The 18,842-nt window shown below is 31.2% G+C and overlaps 1 protein-coding gene and 1 long non-coding RNA gene across 3 annotated transcripts; both read right to left on the bottom strand.

The window, feature by feature from the left end:
* Positions 1 to 2,746: 2,746 nt before the first annotated feature.
* Positions 2,747 to 4,583, bottom strand: LOC108474526 (UDP-glycosyltransferase 92A1-like). 2 transcript variants are annotated; one of them, XM_017776476.2, is made up of 2 exons: positions 4,059 to 4,583; positions 2,747 to 3,824 (listed from the first exon to the last, which is right to left on the bottom strand). In XM_017776476.2, the coding sequence occupies exons 1-2, from the start codon at positions 4,333 to 4,335 to the stop codon at positions 2,848 to 2,850; spliced, it is 1,254 nt and encodes a 417-aa protein (XP_017631965.1). In that variant the 5' UTR covers positions 4,336 to 4,583; the 3' UTR covers positions 2,747 to 2,847. The 2 variants fall into 2 exon arrangements, with proteins under 2 accessions (XP_017631965.1, XP_017631964.1); XM_017776475.2 differs by having other exon boundaries at positions 2,747 to 4,583.
* Positions 4,584 to 14,915: 10,332 nt separating this feature from the next.
* LOC128290677 (uncharacterized) lies at positions 14,916 to 17,289 on the bottom strand. The gene is made up of 3 exons (XR_008280465.1): positions 17,132 to 17,289; positions 16,173 to 16,214; positions 14,916 to 15,159 (listed from the first exon to the last, which is right to left on the bottom strand). It is a non-coding gene; the product is annotated as an uncharacterized LOC128290677 (long non-coding RNA).
* Positions 17,290 to 18,842: the final 1,553 nt, after the last annotated feature.

The raw sequence follows: 18,842 nt of genomic DNA, 5'->3' as shown, positions 1-18,842 counted from the left end.
TTAATATGGGTTAAATTTAGCTATTAGGCCCTGTACTATGCATAAATTATAGATTTAGTCTATGTACTTTTCGAATTTTAAAATTTCATTCTTGACCGAAACAGTTGCAATTAAAATATGATATTTTCAAAATTTTATGCGAAAACATATTATTGTATATGTAATGCAATATCAGTTTGCGCTTTTCACATAACACTCGGAAAAAAAGTCATGTATTTTTTGTTAATTGATTTAACAATTACCTTTTAATTCAAAATTGAGATTTCAAAATCCGAAAATATAGAGATTAAAAATGATCAAAGTGAAAATAAAGACTAAACCCATAGCTTACACATATAGTATGGCACTAATAGCAAAATCTAACCTAATAAATTTAACTTCTACAGTTTAGGTCAAAACTAAAATTTCAAAATTTTAAAAATACAGAACTAAAATTGACCAAGTTAGAGCATAAGAACTAAATTCAAAACTTACACAGAATACAGGGACTAATAACATAATTTAACTTAAATATTTTGACTTTAGCTAGTATCAAAGTTGTGATATTCCAATGAATATGCATTTAATTTAAGTATATTAAGAGTATATTTCTTCTAAAAAATAATTTTATATATTTGAGTAAATTATATTTTATTTACTAAGCCAATGAAATGGTCCATGAAGAAGAGACAAGTAGTCATTTGTTTAGCAAACATCTGTGTCTGCAAATTCTCTTATCTGTCTTTTTGTTGGTGTCTGGTCTTTATCTTGCCTTGTGATGGATGAAATAATTTAAAATTAATTTAAAAAAAAATCAACCGTATTAAATTAAATAAATGTGTTCATAGAAAAATTCACGTATTAACAGTTTTCATACTTTTTGGCATTGAAATAGCAGCTGCTCCATATCTTGTGTCTATATCACCTGCCGAGCCTTTTACGGTGAGTTCTCAACCGCCGCTTTTGAGTTCAAAAGAGTCCACAATGGCTCCAATGGCTCAACCAGCAATCGTACCTATGGTTTCTACGACTAAATCGACTTCAATGTCGAGCCTGAAACAACCTGCTATGGCACCTATGACTTCGACTCATCCATATGCACCGGATAAACCATCTTTGCCTACTAATATTCCACCGGTCTCGAACTCGGCGCACCACCTATGGGTTCATATCGACTTTCATTGTCAAACTCTAAATCGAGTTTGGTTTTGCCTGCAATGGCACCTATAGATTTCCCTCAACGATGGAACTCAACATCAGGCTTGGCAGTTGGCACTACTAGGAATGTTGCCTTTAACTATGATCGAACTGTTTTTGCCTACTAATGGTTCATCATTGCCGAGCTTGACACATCTTGGAATGGCGCCTATAGGTTCCTCTAAACCATTGATATTGTCGAACTCTAGCTTGTTACAGGGCTTGGCACTGCCGGGAACGTCGCCTTCGCTTACTAGTAGTCTATCTTATCCAACTCAACACCATCGCTTAATAAATTTCCAAGCTTCACGCTGCTCACAATGTCACCTCTGTAAAGTCCGATCCAAATCCAAGCTTAACAAAATCCACAACTTTTGTAAAGTATAATAAGTAACAATAAAATTTACAAAAAATTTTAATTTATAATAATTTATAATGAGTAGTCTATTGTTAGTCCTATCCATGCACTTTTCAAATTTATAATTTATAATAATTTTTATAATTTTAATCTTTTTAAGGCTTAAGTGCTATAAAATTATTGTAAAATAATTAAAAATCAATTAAATCATCGTAAAATTATTTTTTAAAAATCAATTAAGTAGCCACATCATCATTTTTAACATTAAATCTCGGAAAATTATTTTATGAACCTTTCTCACCATATTATTTATTGTTCCTTTTAATTATTTAGTAACATTTCAACAAATTTTTCATGTCATTGATACACAAATTTGATAATTTTTATCCTAAACCCTAAACCTTAAATCTTGAAATTTGAACCCTGAACATTGAACCTCAAATCACGAACATCAAACTCTAAACTTTGAAGTTTGGAGTTCAATCTTTAGGGGTCAAGTTTGTATTCGGGGTTCAGGTTTCATGGTAAAAAAAATTACCAAAATTATATATCAATAATATGAAAAAAAATTACTGAAATGTCATTAAATAATTAAAAAGAGACCATAAATGATATAATGAGAAAGATCCATAAAATAAACAATTCAAAGAATTCAATTGATTCATATTTTTTATTAATAATTTAATTAAAATTTTAATTATTTTTAGAGGATTTTGTTTATAGTGTAAGGACAAGCAATAAAGACTTAAGAGTTAATAGGTGTTACAACAGGATAATGGCTTAGAGCTAATAGGCGTTACAACAAGGTATGTCCATTGGCAAAAGGTGCAGGGAAGATATAAGATTTTAAAAATTGGATCCATAGTTAAATTAGTCAAATTATTAGTTTATTAATTTAATCAATCCAATCAACTTGATTGGTTCGCTCAATCGACTTAAATAAATTATTAAAAAGTTTAATTCAATCAATTTTTTACCTGAATAAATTAGTTTTATATGTTTATCTCTAGATTGATAACCTAACCAAATTTTTATTTGATTGGCCAGTCTAGCTTGATTCAAACAACATTATCTAGCATATGAGTGGGCGTAAGGCAGTAGGGTTGGTGTCGGTGCTCCAGGGTCAAGCTAAATCTGAGCTTAGATTTTTCTTTTAAAAATCTGAGTTTTGGGATTGTAAAACTAAATGTAAAAATTAAAAGTAAAAAGAAATTCATCATAAGCTCAAAATTTATAAAAAGTAAATGATAGAACACTTCATTAAAAACTACAAAATTCAATCATTATAAGCTCAAAACAAGACATTGATCTGGTTATTTCCTTGCTGTTGTAATGGTTGAAACAAAATCATCCAATGCTTTAATGGAAGACCCTTTTTCATTTCCTTCATCTTTAACAGCTGCCATTATATGTTCTGCAATTTCTTGAGCTTTTCTCTTCATATCCCTTCCTTTCCCTTCTTTCCCCATCACCATTTCAATCACTTCCTTAACCTTATCGCTCGAAATACTACTCCGAACCCCTCTTGTCAACTCCACCGCGACCCCCATTTCCTCCACCAACATCTTCGAATTGTAAGCTTGTTCGGCTGCCAATGGCCACCCTATGATTTTCACACCTTGACTCAAGCTTTCCATCGTTGAATTCCACCCGCAATGACTCAAAAATGCCCCAGTTGATCTATGCGACAATATTTCAAGTTGGGGTGCCCAGTTTTTCACCAACAGCCCTTGGTTATTCCTACTCATTCGGTCTTCAAAACCTTCCGGTAACCATTCCGGTTTGAATTCGGCTTTCAAGTCGAAACCAAGCGGTGGCCTGATAACCCAAACGAACGGTTTCCCAGCTTTTTCTAACCCGGTTGCTAGTTCCATCATTTGTGATGGACTAATAGTGTTTTGTGAACCAAATGAAATGTATAGAACTGAATCATCACTATGCATATCAAGCCATTGAACACATTTCTCAGGTGATGTCCCTGGCTCTTTCCCTGCATGTTGTCTCACCGATGCCGGTGCCGATGAGTTGATTAACCATGATTTAGGCAAAAGAGGACCAATGGACCAAACAGGGGATTTGATGTATTTCCTCAATAAATCCAACCCAAATGGTTCGATCTCTTCAACAGTATTACACAACCACCCAAAGGATTTAAAAGAGCTTAAAATCTGTGGTTGCATAAACTTGGACCATAAATCAGTCCCATCAGCTTTTCTCAAAAATTCATGGAGTTGAGAAACATGAAATTTGCATCTATCAGGGAATCCAGGCACATTAAACTCTTCATTATCTGTTCTACGATGTGGGAGATTAGTCCATAACGAAACATAAGCTAAAGTGCCATAAGCACCACCGGTTGAAAACGCAATGTTTATAGTGTTTAAACTATTCGCAACATCAACAGCCCACCCAAAAAACACATCAGCAATAACACAAACAGGTGGTTTGCACTGTTTTTTAACAATATCTTTTAACAAATTATAAAACGGAGTTTTCAAATAAACCGATGAAGCAAAGAATTTACCGATGAGATCTAACGATAAGTTCTCCGTATTCTCTGTGTTGGGTGGTAACCCATGGTCGGAACTGTTGAATTGAAGCTCCAAAAAATGGATACCGGGAATGGGGTTTCCTCGGAGAGTTGAACGGAGGTATTGGATGTTAAGAGGGGTATTAGCAATGGCGATGTTGAAGCCAGTTTGGTGATGGATTTGCTTTGCTAAAGCTAAGAATGGAATGAGATGGCCATGAGCCATGAATGGAACCATTACGATGTGAATGTAATCATTGGATGAACCCATGATTGAGCTGTTGAAGATGGATTGTTCTTTTGTTTGTTTGGATGCTCTCGGGAAAATTGTGGGTTTCAGTGACGAACTTTGAATCTGGTTTTGAAGGTTAATAATGGCGGTCCCATGGTAGTTGGGAATTTGATCCTCACATTTTGTGTGTGTGTAAATGCAAGTGCATTAATTCTCCCAACAAGGCACTAAAATGGTTTGGGAAGGCGTGTTAAAATCTACACCTCTATGCTTGTGTCGAGTCTTAGTTCGACATTAATATTGTGAACATTAGGTATTGTATAAAAAATATCTATTTTAATTAATTTATAAAATAAAAAGATTTTTATAAATATTATATTTTTGTATATATTTTTATAAATTTATATATATAATTTTAAAGATGAAAAATAAATTGATAAAATGTGTAAAGTTAGAGTTTATATTTATTAAATTTTTGAAATTAAAATTAAATTGGTAAAATTTATAAATAATGAATAAGTAAATTTGTTATTAGGTCACACCAACATTCTATAAAAGATTTAATAGAGAAATGACTAAAATATTATATTTTAATAATAGATAAAATAAAAAAATTTAACTTAAGTAACTAAAACATAAATATACTAATAAATAGGACACTATTAATTCTCACTTTTTTTTATTTTATGTATGTGTGCATTAATTCTCATGTAATTTTCTGATAATGCATTAATAACGTGCCTCAAAATGTAATTTTGTTTGTAATTTTATTGAAAATTAAATTTTTAAATTTTTATTTTAAATTATTAAGAATCAAGATAAAATTGATAAAATATATAAAGTTGAAGATTAAATTTATTGAATTTTTAAAATTAAGATCAAATTAATAAAATATGTAAATAGTAAAAGGCTAATTTGTTATTATAGAAAAAAGTCGCATCGATAAGTCGATATTTTGCAGTTTTTTAGGTGCATTAATTCTCACATAAATTTTGGAGAAGGCATTAAAACAATTTGGTAAGATGTTTTAAAATGTCAAATTTCATGCGGACAAGTATCATCGTCTTTATTAGGAGCGAAACCAGAAAATCTTTTTAGGGGGCCGAATTTAAATTATAATTTTTACAATAGTAAAAATACAATTTCATCATTTTAATAGTTTATATCTTTATAATTTTTAAAGGATTAAATAAATTTTTTTATCATTTTTAAAGGGGCCAAAGTGAAATTTTACCTTCACTAATTTAAAATTTTAAAAATGTTCATTGGCCTAAATGAAAAAAAATTGCATTTTAGGAGGGTCAAAGCCCCTGCCAGCCCTTAGTTATGCCCCTAGTCTTTACTAAATGCGTTTGGTTTTAAGAAATAGAGATTATTTGATAAAAGTACTATTAAAGTCTTTGTACAAGAGTTGAAATGCATTTTTCTCTTTCTACTCAAAAGATAGTAAATTAGTCTTTCTACGAGTAAAATGTCCTTATACATTAATATGAAGTACACGTGACATGCCATGTGTAACTGTTTAGTTATTCTATCAGTTACGCTAGTTTTTAATAGTAAAAATTGATGAAATTTTTAATAGAAATGACAATTTTGCTCTTTGATCTAACATATAGGGATTACTTTGCTCATGTTTTGAGTAATATGGGCAAAATACAACTTAACTACGACTACAAGTGCCTTCATGGTACTTTTACCAAATTTTCATTTTTAGTTTTTTTTTGAGAAAATGAAACACTAAAGAAAATGCGTTTTGTTGAAAATTTTGAAAATGATTTTAGAAAATAAAAATAAAAATATGTGATAATTAAAAAAATTACTAATTTTTTAAAATTGAATAAAAGAATTGCTAACAATGACTTCTAACTTTAAATTTGATTAATATAAATGTAATGATTTTTATTTTATTTCTTATGTTTTTATTATAAGAAAACAGTGTACAAATATGTTTTCATATTTTCATTATTAAAATAAATTTTATTTTTATTTACTAAAACATTTTCAATTAGAAAACAGAAAATCAGAATTAGTTTCTAAAAATGAAAACAAAGAATATATATTTTATGGAAAAATAGTTGGACTTTATATATTAAAAAATATTCAACATACAAATATAATAACGGATAATAAAACCAAGAAAGTAAAAAAGGTGCATAGGGAAATAAACTGATCCCTCAAGAACCAACGAAAATCCAGCAAAAAAAAAAAAAAAAGAGCTACTCAAATCCATTCAAGGCATCAAAAACAATAAGAAAACCAAAAGCCCATCAGAAACCAACATCATAATAAGTAAGATGATGTTGGCCATTATCTGCACACTTTTGCTCCAAACAGTAACTCTTCCTGCTTTGCCAATCTCATAAGAGATGAGAGTCATTCACTACAAATCAAAAAGACGTAAGGACTAAGTGGATCTCCCAATCTAAGGTCTCTTGTCGATTTAAAGATCTCCCCCCTCTTCATTAATAACAATCGAATAAAAGACAGTAGTTATGCAATGCATAATGAAATCCACCAATGAGACAAGGAAGCTCATCTTTAACACCATCTTCCATAAAAAATGTCATTCAGTCCTGTCATAGGCTTTACTCATATCGAGTTTGAGTGTAAAAAAACATTTTCTTTTAGTTCTTTATTGCTTGAAAGCATGTAGAATTTCATAAGTAAGGATATTATTAGTGATTAATCTCCTCGAAACAAAGGCACTCTATGTTTCATCTATATAAACATCCATAACTTTTTGTAACCAATTAACAATAATTTTTATATAATCTTATAATTTTAGAAAATGAAACTCGTTAATTCGATTATTATTTAAAATATCCAATTAGTTATGTGATCTAATAATCCCTTCTTTTTTAAAGTCGAATTTTAATGTTGTTTTATAGTTTTATAAATTAACATAATAGAAAAAAAAGGAATGACTTTCTATAGTTTTGGCAATTTGGGAAAACTAATCCTAGAGAAGAGGGAGAAAGGCAAAGGAAGGGTAAATCGATTATGGATTTTAACAATTAAGGTGAGTTTTGATTTTTGTTTCAATCTATTTTCATTTGGGTTAATTGTGGTTTTTGTTCCAATCCACCACTACTATTAGGGTAAATTATGGTTTTTGACCTTTATCATCGGGACTAAAGGTGACCATAGCGATAATTTTGTTTCTTTAGGGGTTTTAAGAAAATTTTGAATTTTTTTAAACTTTCTAACTATTTATCATGTTTAAGTGGTTGTTTTTAATTTTTTTAACTTTACTACATATTTTGAAAATTATTTGCAAAACAAATTTATAAAGTTTAATGAGATTATAAATTAATAATTTTATATTAATTATTTAGGTTTACTTCAAATTTTAGGTGTTAGTGATAATTTTGCATATTCATGAGATTCTGTCTCACAACATTTTTATTTTAATATTTAATAATTATAATTAAACTACTCATTCCGTACAAACCCCATGGATGCTTCCTGGAATAATTACTAATCCGAATCACATAATATTCAATTTAAAATAGTCAAATATTTCAACCACTTGTCTTATTAAAATCCATCCCAAATACAAACGTGGTTACAAAGAAAGTATTTGGTACTCAAAGTAAACACACTGAAATTAAACAACCTATTGATATAAATGTAATGAAGTTCAAATCCCTATTACTATAAGAGTCTCGTTGATATAGCCCATCATGGAATAGATGCTTCCTGAAAGAACAACCTGTTCAAGAAAATTAAAGTACACATTTTAGTGAGCGATAAATATATATAGTATCTAACAAAGACTGCTAACAAATGTGTTCATGGCAAACAAGATGACCAATATCTACTACAACCATATAGGTGTGACTTTAAAAAATTGGATAAAAGAAAAACAGAAACAAAAACCAGGCGATCCATCAAAGTTTATAAAAAGGGTGAGCCTTTGGTTTCATAAAAGTCAGCAAAGAAGAAAGAAAATGGAGAAATGGGGAGAGCTCCCTGTTGTGACAAAGCAAATGTGAAGAAAGGGCGTTGGTCTCCCGAAGAAGACTCTAAGCTGAAGGGTTATATAGAGAAATATGGAACTGGTTTTGGATTGCTCTCCCTCAAAAAGCTGGTATGCATCACGTACATACATACATAAACTTACTGTGATAATGGCAACGCTGCCAACAAATGTGGTCATGGCAAACAAGATGACAAATATCTACTACAACCAAACGGGTATATATATGAAAAAAAAAACTTACCGAGAAGTTAGGCAGGAGGAAACAGCTCGATAACCGGAGCGTTTCCATTGCCATTGCCATCGACGTTATTGCCATGTATACGACGTCGGATACACCAGAAGCTGCATATGATTAAAACCACGGCAACAACAAATAGGGTTATCAGAACCAAAGGCTTCTCTGCATATTTAATGGTTTCAGTCACAGAAAAATCTATTTCTGGTGATGATGGTGGACTATTGTATCCGTTTCCCTCCATATTTTCTTGGTTCAACCTTGGCTAAATGGGGTTTCTGTTAAAAGTAAGCCCCCAACTGGGTATATATAGAGCTCTCCGCGTCACCGACCTGTCTAATTCTTTTCTAGAGGGCTAATTGTCTTTTAGTTGTGGATAAAGGAGTGCTTATTCAGACGTTGTCAGACATCTGATGAATTTTTCATTGAAAAACTGTAACCAAAAACACGGGCTTGACTAAGGGAATAAGCCCATCAAGAGTAAAAGTAGTTTGAAGTTGACAAAATATATGGAAATACATAAACAAAGTTGGACAAAAATATCTTCATCTCCTCCTAGGAGCTCCATTACAAATCACAGCCCTTCGTCCTCCTTATCTTTACAAATCTCAGCCCTTCATCTCTTCCTTTTTGACCTTCATTTCCACCTTCTATTAGAGCTCCAATAGAAAGTCATTACAAATCTTAGGCCCATCTCCTTTTTCTATTAGTGCTCCAAGGTCATAGCCCTTCATCTCCTCCTTTCTCTAACATCTATTACAAAATTAAATTATGTAATTTGATTCAATAAATTTTTTTTGATCTATTTGAAAGTCGAGGTTAAGTTCAATGATTTATAATGTAAATTACTTAATATATACAATGCTTATTATCACTAAAAAGAATTACAAGTTAAAATTTTTAGTAGTAATGATTAATAGTAAGTTTTGTTTTTCTTATTGTATCATTATTTGTTGGCACATATGAGATTTGTTTTGAACTTTTTTAATAATTCGAACAAAATTAAATTTTTTTATCTTTATTTTGTACTTTTTACTTTTATTATGCACACATTATTATTTTCAATAGAAGATCATTATAAATCTCAACCCTTCATCTCCTCCATTGGAGCTCCAATTGAAGTTCATTACAAATCTCAACCTTTCATATCCTCCTTCTATTGGAGCTCTAATAGGTCATTACAAATCTCAACCCTTCATCTCTACTTTAGATTGGAGATCTCAACCCTTCATCTCCTCTTTTTATTGGAGCTCCAATAGAAGGTCATTACAAATTTTTGTCAAATTTGAAAAATAAATAAAAATACATAAATAAAGTTTGACAAACTTTACTAATTGAAGGGTTGAGATTTTGACAAATGTTAGAGAAAGGAGGAGATGAAGGGCTAAAATTTGTAATGACCTTCTATTGGAGCAGGAGCTCCAATAGAAGGAGGAGATGAAGGGCTGAGATTTGTATTGACCTTTTATTGGAGCGCCTCCAATAGAAAGATGAGATGAAGAGATGAAGGTATTTTTGTCAAGCTTGAAAAAATAAATAAAAATATATAAATAAAGTTTGACAAACTTTTCTAATTGAAGGGTTGAGATTTTGACATATGTTAGAGAAAGTAGGAGATGAAGGGCTGAGATTTGTAATGATCTTCTATTAGAGCTCCAATAGAAGGAGGAGATGAAGGACTGAGATTTGTAATGACCTTATATTGGAGCTCCAATAGAAAGAGGAGATGAATAGATGAAAGGTTGAAATTTGTAATAACCTTCTATCATCTCCTCCAAAAAATAAAAAATAAAGGTGAAATTAAATAAATAAAAATAAACTATCAATAGATATAAAGATCTTCCTCAAAATTTAATTTTTCCATTAATCTCAAAGAGTTTTCATCTTTTCCAAAACTTTACTCTCAAACACATTACTACATTTATATTTGAAGTGTTTTGATTTAATAAAAGTTAACAAAAAAATTATATTATAATTAAAAAATTTAAACAAAAATCATATTATATAATTTAATAAAAGTTATGTTTTAATTCCTTAAGTTTCATTTTTGTCCACATTTCGTGTTGGCTTAATTATTTGTTTGTGTCAAATTCTAAAGTAAAAAATTGAAGATTAAAATATGCTCTAAGTCTCTAAGCATTTTGTACATTTGGGATTTAGTTCTTCTACATTTATTTTGGGAATTTAGTCTCTCTTTTTTTGGATTTAAAATTTAGGTCTAATTGTTAGTACCATTAAGTTTCATCTATTAAAAGTTATGGCATGACATTTTGAAATTAAAAAAATCACTTAGTAATAACGTAACCATAAAAATACTAACTCTATTAGGAAAATTGCAAACATTATTACTTTTAAACCCACTATTTTTGCATCAATAAAAGTCTAATTTTATTATTGGTTTATTTTAAATATTTTGTACCTTTTACTTTTATTATGCACACATTATTACTTTCAATAGATAATAATTACAAATCTTAGCCCTCCATCTCCTCCATTGGAGCTCCAATAGAAGGAGGAGATGAAGATATTTTTGTTAAATTTGAAAACAATAAATAAAAATACATAAATAAAGTTTGACAAACTTTACTAATTGAAGAGTTGAGATTTTGACAGATGCTAGAAAAAGGAGGAGATGAAGTGATGAGATTTGTAATGACCTTCTATTGGAGCTCCAATAGAAGGATGAGATAAAGGGCTAAGATTTGTATTGACCTTTTATTGGAGCTCCAATAGAAAGAGGAGATGAAGAGATGAAGGTATTTTTGAAGCTCCTTCTATTAGAATAGAAGGAGGAGATGAAGGTATTTTTGTCAAACTTGAAAAAAATAAATAAAAATACATAAATAAAGTTTGGCAAACTTTACTAATTGAAGGGTTGGGATTTTGATAGATGTTAGAGAAAGGAGGAGATGAAGGGCTGAGATTTGTAATGACCTTCTATTGGAGCTCCAATAGAAAGTGGAGATGAAGAGATGAAGGGTTGAGATTTGTAATGACCTTCTATTGGAGCTCTAATAAAAGGAGATGAAGGGTTGAGATTTGTAAATGACCGGTTGAGATTTGTAATGATCTTTTATTGAAAGTAATATCTTCATCTTCCTCCTGAAGCTCCATTACAAATCTCAGCCCTTCATCTCTTCTTTTTTGACCTTCATTTTCTCCTTCTATTGGAGCTCCAATAGAAAGTCATTACAAATCTTAGTCTCATCTCCTTTTTCTATTGGAGCTCCAATAGAAGGTCATTACAAATCTCATCACTTCATCTTCTCTTTCTATTGGAGTTCTAATAAAAAGTCATTACAAATCTCAACCCTTCATCTCTTCATCTCCATTTTCTATTGGAGCTCCAATAAAATGTCAATACAAATCTCAGCCCTTCATCTCCTCATTTCTCTAACATTTGTCAAAATCTCAACCCTTCAATTAGTAAAGTTTGTCAAATTTTATTTATATATTTTTATTTATTTTTTCAAGTTTGAAAAAAATACCTTCATCTCCTCCTTCTATCGAAGGTCCAATAGAAGGAGTACTCTTTCTCTCTTTTTGTAGGCTCCATTAACACACTTATAAGCCAGCTCGTTAGAGATGAGATCAACAAATTTTTATAAACAAAAACAAAATCAATGACACTTATAGGATTAAGATGATAGATAACTTATGAAGAAAGAAAAAAAATTAAGACAAATAAAAACTTGAGGAGTCAATAATTTCTTTAAAGCTCTAATTTTGTCTCTAGGATAAGCTATAAAATAAAAAAGTAGAAAAGTTTACAAAATTGTAAACATATGTATGTATTAATTTTTGTGCTTGAGCTCGGCTCAACAATTAAGCTTAAGTTTATATATAGAGGGAAATAACGTCATTTTATAATATAAAAGTATAAAAAGCTCAATAAGGCTCCCGAGTTGTTCGAATCAAGTATTATTAAGCTTAAATTTGACTCGATCAATAGCTCGAGCTTGCTCGATAATTACTGAATTGAGTTTAAATTTTTTTTGAGTCAAACTCAAGTAGCTTACGAGTACAAATATCTAATTTACAACCCTACCTTAAACCAAAATAAAATCTAGACTAAAAATCTACACATGGATAAATATAGCTAACCGAACTCAAACCTAGAAACTCAATGATCCAAAATTTTAAAGCATCATTTAGTTTCTAATTATTGTTTAGATTGTTTGGAACATTATCATGCATATTCTCTACTTTTGACTACAATTATTATTGAATTATTCTTCTTTTCTTTCCTCGCACTTTCCCTTTCCTCTCTTTTCCCACCCTTTTCTTCTCTATTCCTTCACCTCACGTCCCAAACCCCCTAAAAAACCAATAGAAAAATAGGTGTAAGTGTAACAAATCTAAACCTAAGCTGTACCACTATGGATTTTTTAGGTTTAGAGAGGAGATGAAGGGTTGAAATTTGTAATGACCTTTATTACTAGATTTTAATGGATTTTGGAGACAAAGTACTAGACATGTTCATGGGTCAGGCTAAAATTTGAGAGAGTTTGGACAAAAATACTAGGCCTTAAAAATGGGATTAGACAAAAAAAATTAGGCCCATTTAAAATATGGGTTGGACTTGAGTTTGAACATTCAAAGCCCGAGCTCGGCACAATTTAAGTTTATAATACTTTATATTATGTTATTTTTATATATTATGTAATTTAGAACACATTAAAAAGTAAACCTATACTAAATATATAATACTACTCTAATGTAAACATTAAAATAATGTTAAGATTACTATATAAAAATTTCAATAAGTAAAAATGTGTATATAATTATTAAATATTAAAATAAAATAATTTCAATAAGTTTTGGTTTTTGTACCGATCTATTGCAACTAGAGTTAATTGTAGTTTTTGTTTCAACCTATTGTCACAGGGGTAAATTATGATTTTTGACCTTTGTCATCGGGGTTAAGGGTGATTATAACGATAAAAAGGGAGTTGCTTTTATCTATTAGTGTATTCGGAAATTATTAAATTGTCTTAATTATTGCTTTGACCTAAAATATGTTTTGAACTATGTTACCACATATTACTTGTAAATTTTGTAATTATATATTTTCTACTAAATATTTGGCATAAAATTTTTTGTGTTTGCTTAACCCAACTAAGGTAAACGCTAGCTACTTACTCTTTTAATATTTTTATAAATTCTAACTTTGCTCATGAACATGAAAAATTTGGGGAGTGACAATTTTATACATAATTATATTTCTTTAAGGGTTTCAAGAAATTATTGAATTTTTTAGACTTTTGATATTATTTAACATGTTTAATTGTTTTTTAAATTAACTTCACTACATATTTTGAAAGTTATTTGCAAAACAAATTGATAAACTTTAATGAGATTATGAATCAATAATTTTATATAAAATATTTTGGACTACTTAAAATTTTAGGTATTAGTAATATAGCCTTGCATATTCATGAGACTCTATCCTATAAGTGTGCGGCGTTTGTCATGCCTTAATTCGGGGCGTGATAGATTTAGTGGCATCAAAGCTTAGATCATTTATTCTAAAATGTTTCAATCTAGTTTTCAATTTAAAATATTTCAACCATGCTTTAAAATTAGTGAGACATCTCTTACAAAGATTGAGCGTGGGGTATAAAATTATGCTTGGGACGTTTTCTATTACAATTTTTTAGTTATTTTCTTTTATTGTAATTGTTAGTGATTTTGTTGTATCCATATTTTTATGATTCAATGTTGTTGAGGTAAAATGTAAATAATGAAGTTGAGTGACACTCGATAGTGCTCATTGTAAGTTGTCATTGAGGTAGTTTAATTACTTACCTTCTTTGGTTTGGCAATTTAATAAAAAAAATTCTTTAGACTTTTAATGTGTTGTTATATTGAAGATAATATGGTCCATATATGGAAGCTAATCCTTGGCATTTGAAGATCATTTTGGATACGATCGAGATTCGATATGTTGTTAATTTTAAGCTAACCCTTAAAATGTGGAGATTTAATCGAGATTGTGTTGTTAATTTTGTTGAGCATATATTTGGTTGACTGTGCTTTAGATGTTTATGTTGTAATAGCTATTTTTGTAACACCCCAAACCCGGCCCAGTCGTTAAGGCCGAATCCGACGTGCCACTTTGAAGTCAAAAACCCGTGTTCCCTTTTTAATGTTTTAAAAAAAATATGACTTTTGTCAAACTAACCAAGTGAATGGAAGCTGGGCACCAGGTAGGTATCCATAACAGAGGAGGTGAGCCATGAAGGCTGCTTAAGTACCAAGCTCTCCGATTGGATCCAATCCTAGACATGCCCACATCCATTGCCACACTTGGTTATAACAAGTTGAAATTTCTTTGAGTGATTATCTTTGGTAAACTGAATATTCATGACGTCGTGTTATTTTAAAAAAAAACAAGTATCGTTTTGAAATCACACCCTAAGTCTAGCCTTTGAATTAGTATCCATCAATTTAAAGTTGTTTTTAATAATATAATCCCAGAAAAATCAAAGAAGAAAATAAAGTTAAAATGGTCTTATTACAACCCAAAAATTAAATAGCAATTAAAAATAACTTAAGAAAACCAGTCTCTTTTTCAAACCCCAAAGTATTCACCATGGCAACTCTGAATCCCCTCCGGCTCCAAGTCACCCACATCAAGGCTCACCTGCAAGGTTAAAGAAGGGGTGAGTTTGGGGAAACTCAGTGTGTAAGGAAAACTCACTCAAAGCCCAAGTCACTCAAGCCCATTGGGCCTAAGCCCATTCAGTGCAGTGGTCTGGGCGAGCCCTTTTCAGATTACAATAAACCGGGCCTTAGCCCCTTATTCAGATAATGAAGATGACCCATAGGCCTATTTCAAAATACATGCAACATCAAGTAAACATATGCAAGCCCATTTGGGTAACAGTGGTCTTGGGCGAGCCCTTTTCAGATTACAATAAACCGGGCCTTAGCCCTTATTCAGAGATAAATGATGGCCCATAGGCCCATTTCAAAATACATGCGAGATCGATAAACATATGCAAGCCCATTTGGGAGACTACTCAACCCACCAACCACTACACTCCACCCGTACCAGCCATACACTCCATGTGGGAATAGCTCAACCCACCCAACACTCCACATTCTTGACCTTGCTTTGCTCAGTTAACAGTAAATTGAGGCAAAGCCTCCAGTACGTGGACAAGCCACTTTCAGTACTTCCTCCGTCAATATCCCAGTCCCATGCATCAGATAATAACAACATGGCATGCAGTAAATAACAACAGTCAAACATGCATTTAGGTCAATTTAACCCTAGGGGTATTTCGGTAATTTATCTACTAGGGGTAAAACTGTAAATTTTCCACTTTTAAAGGTATTTCAGTAATTTATCTATTTTAGGGTTTTTCATGCATATTCCTACTTTTCACGTACTAACAGAATCACGTACCGAGGGTTCTTACCGAATTGGCCCGGTTGGCCCATCATTCCAATTTTGGCCCATTAAGCCCAAAAATATCGAGGGCACAGAAATCATGCACTTTACAGTCCAAATTTTGCAGCTTACCAAAAACATTAATCGATTTACCTCACGAGCATTCGCCCACTCACAAATCTACAAAATATCGGTTTTCGGCATTTCGGCTTTTCGACTTTTGCCGATCTAGACTAAGAAAGAGGGTGTTAGTTACACACCTGTTTGTGACGATATGCTGACGAGATCCACACACGAACCGCCTGCAATTGGATTACTAACATGTTAATCTAACTATTGAAATACAAAATACGTATTAACCCCTTACAATATTCGGCCAACCACACCTATAGATCATAGTAAGCTTATAAGAAATCAATAATCAACTCATTAACAAATTTTTGTCAATGTTTACCACATAATCATAATTTCACTGCAAGCTGTCTTCCTAAGCAACAGTCACTAAATCATTTATAACTGGAGCTACGAAACTCCAAATCAAGTGTCGTTAATTTTCCCTGAAAATAGACTCATATATATTCTATCCATAAAATTTTCATAATTTTTGGTTTAGCCAATCAATACCAGATTTTTCTCAAAGTTTCCCATGTTTCATTAATTGACTAATCTGACCACTCTTCATTACGAATCAAATTTCTCATTGTACAGAATTCAAAATATGTTCTCGTTTATTCCATTTGAAACTAGACTCATTAAGCTTTAATTACATAATTTATTCAGCTTCTAATTCATCTCCCACAATTTATGGTGATTTTCCAAAGTCACGTTACTGCTGCTGTCCCAAGCAGATTTATTATCAAATCACTCTTTCACACATAACTTGCATGCATGTTTTTTTTAAACATGTATATCACCAATCAATCATCACATATCTATGATTTTACTTAAGTATAATCTCCATTTCATCATTTTAAAGCACAACATATTAGCCGATTTTTCCCCTTAGCATCTAAGCACATGCATGCTCATTTGTTTGGCTCAACTTCACATATCTTCCATTTTTCATCAAAAGAACATGAAACAACAACTATTTCCTTCATTTTAATTCATGACCAAATGCTCACAACACAACCAAAAACCAAAATATGCTTCAAGAGTTAAGGTAGAATCAAGAAGAACTCATGAACATCAAGATAGAAGCAAACTACCATGAACTTACCTTCAATTTTCTTCCCCAAGTGACCAAACATTTAAGAGCTTTCTCCTCTCCTTTCTCTTCTCTAACTTTAGGCTATGATGAACAAAGATGGACAAAACTTTGTTCTTTTCACCCCTTTTTCTTTTAATAAAATTTCATATTTCATCCATTTAATTCTTTAATACAAAAGATATGAAATTCCCATCATGGAACATTTACCTAAACCATTATCATGAAACATTTACCTAACTCATTATCATGGAATATTTACCTAATCCATTGTCATGGAACATTTACCTAACCCATTATCAATTTGTATCAATTTGTACCATAAATTATGGATATCAAGAGCTCATATTGTCTATAACAACATGATGGCTAGCCACTTCATGTAAAATGGGAGGTTTGTCATGTAAATCCTCCTATTTTGCACTCCTATTTATTTGGCCACTTCAATTTAGCCTATAGCATTTTCAAACATTTTCACATAGGTTTTATTTCATAATTTCACCCCCTTTTTCTTATGGAACAAAAATTAACTAAAATTGCCGGGTTCTATCTTAAGCTTGGGCCTTCTAGAGGCCCACTAACATAATTAAACCTATGCCAACATTCACAGAATTCCCGAAAATTAGGGTGTTACAATTTTCAAGGAGTTATTTTGTATTCACTTAGATTTTATGTTAGTAAGCCATAATTGATATATGCTTTAAGGCTTGTCTAGGTTTTATATAAGAGCTTATTGAGAGCACTTTAATCTATTCATTGAGGAGCTGTTTTTGTAAGAGAGTGCAAACTGTTTTTGTAAATATTGTTGTGTGTTTACTTCCCAAGTTCTTAGGGGGATTTTGGAGGTGAGTGTTCTAGTCTTTCAGTATAAAGGTGAGATCTCAATACTTGGGGAGTGATAGAGTGTGAATTATTTGTTGTATTTGTGATTAAAGATAGTGAAATTACCCACTGGCCTAGACTCCATAGACATAGGGAAATTGAACTACGTAAACAACCCTTAGTGTTGCTAAGTGACTTTGAAAATAAAGAAAAATATAAATGTGGTGTCGAAATCGTTTTTTGAAAAAACGGGTCGACTAGACTTTGGAAACGAAAACGAAAAAACGAGAGTCGCCACCAATCTTTTTTGATGAGGTATGATCGGGTCACCTCATAAAAGTGGTTGTTTTTAATAAATGGTTTGATTTATTTAAACAACGATTTTGGTCCGCGAAATTCAGAAAGATGGGTTCGAGAGTTGGTTACGTACGAGAAATGATTATCACCCTCGCAACGCCCAAAATTGGTACCTAGTTGATTAATTAGTGTCTTTAATGTCGAAAATTGAAATTTTAAAAAGATTTTAAAATACAACACCTTGTTTATAAATGTTAATTTTACAAAGATGTTTGAATAAATCGAGCGGATGCTAAAGACTTTCTTATCCCGAAATAATAAAATGTCACATCCAGCACGTTAGGACATGGCATTTAGAATTCTCGAGAAGAAGATTATCTTTTGAATTTTAAAAAAAAAAATCGTATTTGAATTTTAAAAGGATATTCGGTTATTTAGGTTAAACGAGGAAAATCGATACCCAGTAAGTTAGGGCACGATTTTTTTCTCGAATTTCTAAGAATGGAATATTGCCTTATTTTGAAAATTATATTTTGTGTACTAATAGAAAATATGAAATTTAAAACGATGTGTATTTATTTTATTTAGAACGGTATTTGCGAAT

The sequence above is a fragment of the Gossypium arboreum genome, chromosome 3 (assembly GCF_025698485.1).
Source record: "Gossypium arboreum isolate Shixiya-1 chromosome 3, ASM2569848v2, whole genome shotgun sequence".
Lineage (NCBI taxonomy): Eukaryota > Viridiplantae > Streptophyta > Magnoliopsida > Malvales > Malvaceae > Gossypium > Gossypium arboreum.
This window is presented reverse-complemented; position numbering and strand designations above follow the sequence as displayed.

Bases quoted from the DNA above. Each gene is read 5' to 3' on its own strand.
- LOC108474526 (XM_017776475.2), bottom strand. From the start codon at position 4,335: ATGGGTTCATCCAATGATTACATTCACATCGTAATGGTTCCATTCATG.